General features: G+C 32.4%; 1 protein-coding gene across 2 annotated transcripts; it reads left to right on the forward strand.

Annotated features, from left to right (window-relative positions):
• The first annotated feature begins 74 nt into the window (after window positions 1-74).
• LOC115886580 (solute carrier family 25 member 35-like) lies at window positions 75-7,419 on the forward strand. Of its 2 annotated transcripts, none has more exons than XM_030905813.1 (5): window positions 75-492; window positions 3,149-3,415; window positions 3,690-3,928; window positions 4,493-4,718; window positions 6,772-7,419. In XM_030905813.1, the coding sequence occupies exons 2-5, from the start codon at window positions 3,172-3,174 to the stop codon at window positions 6,972-6,974; spliced, it is 912 nt and encodes a 303-aa protein (XP_030761673.1). In that variant the 5' UTR covers window positions 75-492; window positions 3,149-3,171; the 3' UTR covers window positions 6,975-7,419. The 2 variants fall into 2 exon arrangements, with proteins under 2 accessions (XP_030761673.1, XP_030761672.1); XM_030905812.1 differs by lacking the exon at window positions 75-492 and adding an exon at window positions 515-733.
• Window positions 7,420-10,077: the final 2,658 nt, after the last annotated feature.

Raw genomic sequence — 10,077 nt, forward strand, 5'->3', positions numbered from 1 at the left:
AAAACGGCTTATTCAAATATTTAATTTATTTAACCATACTCAAATAATAGTATTTGCCTAACGACAATTTTATTCTAATCTGTATAAGTACGCCCTCATGGTTATATAGCGTAATGAGTACTTATAAGTAAATAAAATAAACGTGAGATGCAAAAAATAGATTTTTGAACGCTGTGGTTTAGTGGGCGGTGTGGAAAACAAAGCATTTCCTACAGTCATTTCCTTTCCAGTGACGTGGGAAACTCACGTTGGGGAAGGTCAGGGAGGAAATTTAGGTTAAAACTATTTTTAATTTCCCTAGAGAGACTGCCTAAAGCGGTTTGTCCTTCAAGCACAGTTTTTTTTTGAACATGAAAAAACAATCTGCTTTCAATATTTGATGGTTGATGTAATGCTTTTATTTGTTTATATGATTAAATCGGATTAAAAAATAAGTAAGGCACGTTTAAATCAAGATGGTTTTACAGATGTGAGGTGCGCAAAATACAAGAGGTGAGTTCGAGATATTTTAAGATGTTTTTCGCGAAAAAAAAATACAAGAGTACCGTGACAATGTAGTATAAAGCACGTGTTTCATTTTGTCGTCATCGTTAGATTAAAGGTCGTTCCTCTAATATTGCGCAAATTTTGATTATTTATTGGAGTTCCGTGTAGTCAGTTGAGAGGTTAGTGATCTCTGCAGAAGACGCTTGGTTCATGTTATTGATTTCCTCGTACAATAAATATACAGGGGGTAAGTGGAAATGGGATAATTAAAGGAGGAAAATTTCGTTAAATAGATTTCTGTAATGTTTTGTAGGTGTGAAAGTTTTGTTTTTTGCTAGAAGATGGCGGGATACGCTTGAAAATTTGTTTGAATTTAAAAATTTGGCTCTAGACATTGAACTATACTACCCTTATAAATATATTTACACATATGTATTTAAGATTCACTCTGTATGCCCCGTATCACTAATCTATTAAACTCATTGAATTAAAACACTCAGTTACTATTTTGAAACGCATTTTGTCAGTTTTATTTTACATTTCTCTTTGAATTTGAATTTTTGAGAATTCTTTACTTTTTCTTGTGTTTACATTATTTTATATAGTCTGTAAAACGAATAACTTTGAATTTGACAGTTCCCGCGGGCTTTTCTAGTGTTAATTTTATTAGGTTATCAACTTGCGGCCATGCTGACGCAATGCCGTCTGTAATAGAACAGCCCCAGAGCGAGATTTATGACGTCACGCTAGTTAGATACTACGGATTAATAAATATGTTGTAGAATACATGGAAAACATAATTATTTCTCGTATTTTTGGTTTGTATTTTAAAAATGATATAGTTTACACGAAATATACATAATATACAGTTAATAAATACAATATATATATATATATATATATATATATATATACCTATTTATAGTAATAAATACTTTGTCAGATAAAACTATAAACCATACAAATGCAGCAAATGTTTTACAATATGGCTGAAATCGTACTCCATAGTCAATGTAGATAGTTTTTGTTAAGAATAATAATGTAAAAAATATGTGGCATCTTTTGACAAGTTTATATTAGTTTATTAATTGCAGTAAACATTATAATATATAAATAAATTTTGTGATTGCAAATAATAATACATCACTATCGATATTCAATGTTTTTTGTTAAATTAGATCGATTTTCAAACCCCAAAATTTAAAATATATTTTACATTTTACCCATTATCTTATGTACCACCTATTCATTATTTGTATATTGTAAAACATTTGCTGCATTTTTATTGTTCATAGTTTATTTGCCAAAGTATTTATTACTATAAATAGGTATATATTATATTGTATTTATTAACTGTATATTATGTATACTTCATGTCAACTATATCATTTTTAAAATACAAACCAAAAATACGAGAAATAATTATGTTTTCCATGTATTCTACAACATATTTATTAATCCGTAGTATCTAACTAGCGTGACGTCATAAATCTCGCTCCGTGGCTGTTCTATTAGAGACGGCATTGGTCTAACATTTAGAAGTGTCAAAAGCTGATGACATTTTACTTTTGTCAATTATGACATTTCGTGTTGATTTTTGCAAGAAGAGGAAGAACCGTCACTTGTTTTATTATTTTCCTTTTCTATTTGACGAAAGTAAAAAGAGTTACCTATCTGATTCGTTCAGGCACTCAATTTAAAGAATATCAGTAACTTTTTTGACAGATGGATTTTATATTTACCATGTTGGTAAAAAATAACGGTCAAAATTCAAAGTTATTCATTTTATAGACTATAATTGGTTTTATTCAGTGTATATGTTACTGTAAATGCGGGAAAACCTAGGATAAGCGCGCTAAACCTAGGATTTACCAAAAGCATTAACTAATTAGGCTAGCCTGGAGGGTGTTAATGCATTGGTTAGCCTGGTTATTTGGAGGGTTTTAATGCATTGGTTAGCCTGGTTATTCCAAATTCCAAAAAACTCAGCAGTCCTTGAAATTTTTAAAACTTTTTTGATAACATTTTGCCCCAATTAATCATGTTCGTATACAGGGTGGTCGGAACTGTTTTCCGGAAACTTCGGCAGCATATTCTGCAGATAAAAATAAGTAAAAAAGTTCGTATAAATGTATGTCCTAATATGCTTAGTTTCGGAGATACAGGGTGTAGAAGTTTCATTTTTATTTCGATTTTTTTCAAATAATTTCCGAAGTAAAGTCAATATTTGAGTGAAAATTGGTGTCTGGGAGTTTTTTGACATGAGAAATTTGATTTTGAGCTTTTTTCGTTTTCCTGTTATTATCGATTCTGAACCGTCCTAGAATTGTGATGCGTATGCGCAGAAGGAAATATGAAGACATTATTTCATTTGCGCATGCGCTGGAGAGTTCTATAGGACGATTCAGAATCGATAATAACAGGAAAACGAACAGACCTTTGATGTCAATATGGCTGGAATTTATTTTAGGGGGGCCCAAAATAAAAAGCAATGTAGAATATGCTTTTTAGGAGGCCATTTTTATCCCAAAAGCCTAATATTTTACACAATTTACAGATTTTTGGGGGTCCCGGGCTCTATGAGGGGGGCCTCTGTATCCGCCACTGGGTTAGAGAGACTTCTAGATTTCTATTTTTATTTGGATATTTTTTTTCCATACAGGTCACAGACAAAAAATACTCAGCATGGACTTTGTGATAGGCGGCCTGGCTGCCAGCGGTGCCTGTATCTTCAGCAACCCCTTCGACGTCCTAAAAACACGAATGCAGCTACAGGGCGAGCTTCGTGCCAAAGGAGAACACTCAGTACATTATAGGAATGTCTTCCACGCCGCCTATGTCGTCGTTAAGAACGAGGGACTCAGAGGCGTACAGAAGGGACTGGGAGTGGCCATGGTGCTGCACGGTCTCCGAAACTGCGTTAGATTAGGTAGGGTAGTACGAATATACAGGGTGGCCCATCGAAAACGTTCCGCAAGGCGTAACGGCCAGGGTATTTATTTTTGAACAAAATTGACGTGTTTTTGAATTTTCTGAAAAAAAACATTATCCTGGCCGTTATGCCTTGCGGAACGTTTTCGTTGGGCCACCCTGTATAGTGTGTTTAAAATAACGTCTCATTTATTGAGAAGAATTGTCGCTGCAGGGGGAAAATCTACAAAATAAGGGTAAGGGTTTATGTTTAACCCTGTATATTCTTTAAGGTTTATATCAAACAATGGAAAAGAAGGGTTTCCTAACAAACTCCGAGGGTAAAACAGTATTCTACAAAAGCGCCGTTGCCAGCGCTTTCGCCGGTGCCACGGGAGCCTTTTTCGGGAGTCCCCTGTTCCTTATAAAGACGCAGCTTCAGTCTCAGGCTGCCAAACAGATAGCTGTAGGTCATCAGCATGGCCATTCTGGTGCTTTGGAGGCTGTGAGAACCATCTACCTTCAGCACGGGGTAAGTTATTGAGTTTTTGTTTCTTAAAGTGACCAGATTTTGAATTGTCCCCTATTTATTTTTGAAATAAGGTGTTTTTGCTTTAATAGATAAATAAATTGAGGGCTTTCAAAGGAATGCATATTTTTTGAAGTCATACTTCTTTACGCGCGCTAGGAGTAATTTTTTTTTAATTTTTTTAGTTTGGATATGGCGTTTGTCGCCTCAGGCTGAATATCTGTTGGTAATTTACTTATTCCGTTTTGAGCCATATCTGGCTCCAATTCAATCAGCAATTGACACGAAAGAGAATTAAAAAATATTGACCCAAAACTGACAAATAAAGAGACTTATTTATTTGTTAAATTAGATAGAAACCAACGCCAACTCAGCACAATATTTTTATATAATAATTTTCTACTCGTAATAAATTCCTTGAAATAATAATTTCTGAACACGACGATAAAATTGCATTATCGTAAAATACCATTTGATCGTCTTGTATAAAAAATAACTATTAACAGTGGGCAATACAAGTTTTACAACTCTATGAGTTTTACACTATATTCATTTTTATTTTTTTAGATTCTAGGTCTTTGGAGGGGGGTGAATGGTACCATGCTGAGAGCCTTGGTAGGATCATCGTCACAACTCACTACTTTTGCTCTGACCAAAGATAAACTCAGGGAAAACGAATTCTTGCGACAGTCGACACTATTGACATCTCTGATTGCCAGTATTTTTAGTGGATTGATTCAAACCATAATGATTAATCCTTTCGATGTTGTGTCGACAAGGTTATACAATCAAGGTAGGTAAAATCCTTGTATATGAATTTTTAAAGCAGCTCAACCTAAGACGTTTATGGATGTAAAGCACCAGATGGCGGGGCGTATTTCACAGTCTTTTACTACAGAAAAATATTTTTTGTTACTCTGAATTTTGAAGCGACCAATAAAAACAGAGAAAATAAAAATCGATAATTTTCAGACTGTGCCAATTGGTTACTAATCGACCAGATACTTTTTGTCTATTAGATATGCTATAAAAGCTGGTAATTATTCAATTCGACCATTGTAAATACCCCAAATTCCGCAAGGCCGACGAGGCCGATGCTTTTCTGTTTGTTCAGATAATTTTCGAGATATTTTTTCTTTCTGAATACACATTTTTAAAGTACCTATTTTATATTCTTTGTCAGCTTGATCTATTATACTGGTCGGACGTATCGAAGTTCTGTTTCTTCGAGTTTTAAAAAATGTTCTTATTTCTTTGTAGTTGTAGTGGTTTTAGTGTAAAATTAGATTAATTTTATTAAGTTTAATTATAATGTTTAGTGGAGAATACCAGAATTAGTTTAGTAGTGTTTTTATAGTTTATTATTTTGTAGTTAAGTAGTAGGTGAAGGGATAACTTAGTTATTTTTTCTTTTTGTTTGGTTAATTAGTAAGTTTGATAATTTTTTCAGTGTAAAATACAAGAAGTAGTTGTGTAGTGTTTTTATAAGAGATTATATTCGTTTATTTTGTAGATGAGTAGTAGGTGAAGGTATTTGGGTATTTTTTCTTTTTGTTTTTCTTCTAGTTGTAATTCTATTAAGTATTGTGATAGATACAATATATCTTCTTTCAACTTCATTGAAAAGTGCGCTATCATATAATTTTGGTTTTCTAGTAGTAGAATATACGAAAAAAAAATCTGATCAAATTTATTTTAAAATAAATTAATCGAGTCTTATTAATCAAATTAATCTAGTCAAATAATAATAATAGTTAGTTTCTAAATACTATACAGGGTGAGTTTCCTACGATGTTCGCTATGGGTATCTCGGAAACTACTGGAGACAGAGAGTCGGTTAAATGGGGAAAGAATTGCAGTTTTGTGGGGTCATAAATATGCGCCTTTCGGATTTTTCGGAGAAGTTCAAGGCTTACTAGATATTTCGAAAAAAAAACAAATTTTGGCTATTTTAAAACTTGTCTCTAATTCCTAATAATCTACCGTATTATCGAATAAAAACGGCTATGAAATGAAGATCGTTGTCATTTTATATGTGAAATTACATTTTTTTCGAATAAGTTATAGCCAATTCTTTTCTTTCTTGGCTAATTCCCATACCAATAATACCATGCCAATTAGTTGGCATCAAAAATGTTTTATGTTTTCAAAATAAAATATCGTAAAATTCGTAAAGCACTCAATTTAGAATAAAATAATCTAAGAATGAAATAATTCTTTTATAAACCTGCATTAAATCAAATTAAATTAGGTATGTAACTTTTTTTAAATATTAATTAACAGCAATTAGCATTATCATAAATTATAAATAATGTACCAACATATCGAAATAATAATTTCTTTGTTAATACGGTTTAGAATTTTTAAAATAACAGGCAAAAATAATCCACAATTTACAATAAAATAAAAGTTTCGTTTAAATTTCTTAATCAGCTGATCACTATTAAAGTTCGCAGAAACCCGGGGCTATATTATTACATTACTCTGAGGAAAATAACGAAAATAATCGATATTTTTGACTCCGCCCCGAAAGGTTCACGATTTGTCCTCCAGTTGGCAGCACATTTTGTCTAGTCGGTTGAACAACTTTAAGAATATATAAACAAGGTTATTATATACAACTGGTATATTATATTCTGCCACAACAAAGTTATTATACAGTGATAAATGATAAAGCAGTTTTTCGGTTTATTTCATACGTTTGGCAACGTGTTTACTGTCCTCTCTTTGTTCAGTACATTATAAACGCCCATTGTAATCTTCTTACATACGGAAATCTCGACCCGAGACTAACCTTTGCCAGCCCTTCGTACATAAATATTATTATTAATTAAATTTATTTACAGAAGTGGACGCTAATGGGAAGGGCGTCCTATACAGTGGCGTATCAGACTGTTTTCGGAAAATCTTCAAAACCGAAGGTCTAAGTGGCATGTATAAAGGGGTGGTAGCCAACTACATGAGACTGGCACCTCACTCACTATTCTGCCTTCTATTCTGGGACATTCTCAAGGACTTAAAAAAGAACTACATCGACGAACGGCGGTGACAGTGGCGTAACAATAGAGAAAAAAACAAATAACAAATAAATAAATATGTATATTTATTAAACAATACCTAAAATAGTAACATTTATATTATGTACAAATTCTCAAAGACCGTTTCTGCGTTTGATAAAAACGCAGAGACGGACTTGGTATGACAGCAGCAGAGCTAACAAAAAAAACGTACATTTAAGTTAAGATGGCACATTTACTGAAAAGGTGCTGCAGATATAGTATACACAGCTACAATACGATCGAAAAAAAAACGACGTCCGCGAAGGCTATGAAATGAAGATCGCTGTCATTTTATTATGTAAAATTATCTGGATATATTTTCATCTATGTTCATTTCCGAGCCAACTCGACGCCGTTTTTTTACTCGATCATACGCTATATCCGTATTATTTTATAATAATAACTAAAAAATAAAAGACTATTTATTTACACTGATTTTTTTTTATTTTTCGTGCTTTTCGTGACCACCCAGTACTATGGATTGTACAGGGCGGTAAAAAACACGTCTCACAGCCTCTAACACAATCAGGTTCTTCAAAAACCACATTATCTTAAATTTTCCGTACTTGAAATTCACGTAGCATCAAAAAAGTCTATACAGGACATTTCTGAAGAAAGTGTCCGATATTCTATAGGGTGTTTTTAAGGTATTTTTAATATTAGAAGTTCCTATAAACATCGCTATTCTAAAATGCTTCGTTTTTGAGGTACATTGTAAAATATCAAACACTTACTTAGAAATACCCTGTATAGTGTTTTCAGTGTTTTGAAAAATGTACCTACGTGAATTTTAGTGTGGACATTACCATGACCTTTCTCAATTTTGACGTGCTGAGTATTTTTTAGCCTTTTAAAAAATACATTCATGAATAATTTTATTTCAATAATTATAATTACTTTTTTTTGTATATTACATTATTTAGATTTTAAAGAAAACAAACTTATACCTTAAAAATATTTGCTTCCATGATATGTAACAGATTCTCTTGATTTTTGTTTTAATATAATAATAGAACAGAAACTTTAATAAAATAAAAAAATATATACTAATAAAATTTAAACACTTAGTAAACAATAATGAAATTAAAAGATGTTTTAAAGTTTTGTTGTACCTCTACTTCAATTCAAATAAAAAAATATATATCATATGATCTAAAACTTTTATAATTATAGCAGATTTTGGAAGATTATTCATTATTTTATTACAGTCTACTTCACTGTGTTGATTTAAATCAAAATATAACTATAAAAATTATAAAACGTTTTAAGATGTATGATATATACAGATTAAAATTCTTATAATCAATTTGCACTTAGAAGAATTAAGAAATTGAGAGGTTTTCTCCAGTGGCGTAGGTTGTCTTGATCAAGGGAATAAAAATATTATAAAGTAAAATACTAACAAGTGACAAAGTCATGAGAAAAAATTCCATATGAATCTCTGCTTGTAAAAATATTTGTAAAAATCCTCATAGGCGTTTACCTGGGGTAAAAATATTGTAAAAATAATGATTTTGCACTTACTTTAAATAAAACCCTGTATAAGGGTGTTTAAAGCGACAGTTTTGAAGAATACAAACCTAATAATTTAATTAACATAGAAACATGGAAAAAATGCAATAGTCTGTGGTTTTGTGCCCCTTGTATACTAAAAAAATTGCGATATTTTATGTCTTTAAAAACTTTTTTCCTTTTGAAAAAACTTTATAATATTTTACAATTATTAAAAAATATACAGCCTGAAATATGCCTCAAAACTGTATTTAGATGGAAATATGATACGCCACTGGATATTAGAAACCTTCTTCGATAAATCTCATAGCATTTCTCCTTGAATTTTGAAAAAAAATATTAAATCAAAATTCAATTATTTACTAGAGGTTTTTTTAAAAACCTCAAATATATTGTAAGAATATGATATTGCTGAAATATATTTAGGTTTGAACAGCGTTTTGAAGGAATATGTCCAAAACACGGTTAGGATATGGTATTTTGCAAAAATTCGTCCAGTATATATTTTTAGCAAGCAAAAAATGAGATCTCTATATCACAAAATCAGCACCACACCAACACGCACAAGTTTACTAGGTCAAAATTGCTTCTTGGTTTGATATATCTCGATAATACACACACCGGAAAAATCTAGGGATATCATTTTATAAAAGTTAAAAATAAATGTTTTGAATAAACAACCACATATTTGTAGGCCGATTCTTTCTACTTCGATTGAAACGAAGTAGTCACACTAGTTATTTCTAAATTTGGGATATTTGCAGAAGTGTTTGTGCATTTTTTGTCAAATGTATAAAAAGCACCTAGCATCAATTGTTCGAATTTAACCTGTACCGGCTATGTTTTTATGATAACTGGCCAGAATTCATTCAAATAACACTGTTTAGTATTAAACGACATTATGGAGCGTAGACATCTTAACAGAGACGAAATGCTAAGGACCATGTGTATGCTCGAAGCTGGAATTCGCCAAATCGACGTAGCTAGAGCATTAAATACAACGCAAAGTGTAATATCGCGATTAAGTGCACGCTACCGTGAAAGTGGTGATGTTGCTGAAAGGCACACAGGGCGACATCGCATTAGTACCCCTCAGCAAGATCATTTTTTACAATTAAATGCTCGACGCCGACCGACTCTTACAGCACCAGAGCTTAGTTTAATTCTCCAGGAAACACATAATGTAACCGTTAGTCCTGACACTGTTCGCAATAGATTAAGAGAGGTCAACTTAAGAAGCAGACTCCCCTGGAGAGCTCAACCCTTAACGAGAGGAAATCGAGAGGTATGATATTTGTGGGCTCAAGATCATGTTCAGTGGTCGAATGAACAATGGGCCAATGTTCTCTTCACGCATGAGTCACGCTTTTGAATTCATCCGGATTCGAGAAGGCTTAGGTATGGAGAGAACCAGGAAATCTTATTCGGTTGGGTCATGTTCAGGAAGTGCACCCTTATCAAGGTGGAACAGTTATGGTCTGGGGAGGAGTCCAGTTAGGCCGAAAAACCGATCTCGTTTTTCTTGAAAGGTTTCCAACAGGAATCACATATCGTGATTTAATTCTTGAGCCTGTCGTGTTA

This window comes from Sitophilus oryzae, unplaced genomic scaffold (genome assembly GCF_002938485.1).
Source record: "Sitophilus oryzae breed Bouriz unplaced genomic scaffold, Soryzae_2.0 scaffold_494_pilon_pilon, whole genome shotgun sequence".
Classification (NCBI taxonomy): Eukaryota; Metazoa; Arthropoda; class Insecta; order Coleoptera; family Curculionidae; genus Sitophilus; species Sitophilus oryzae.

Excerpts from the sequence above, each read along its gene's own strand:
- LOC115886580 (XM_030905812.1), top strand. The coding sequence starts at position 697 with ATGTTATTGATTTCCTCGTACAATAAATATACAGGGG. Across the intron at positions 734-3,148 it reads GTACAATAAATATACAGGGG|GTCACAGACAAAAAATACTC; the intron begins GTAAGTGGAAAT and ends TTTTCCATACAG. Across the intron at positions 3,416-3,689 it reads CCGAAACTGCGTTAGATTAG|GTTTATATCAAACAATGGAA; the intron begins GTAGGGTAGTAC and ends ATATTCTTTAAG.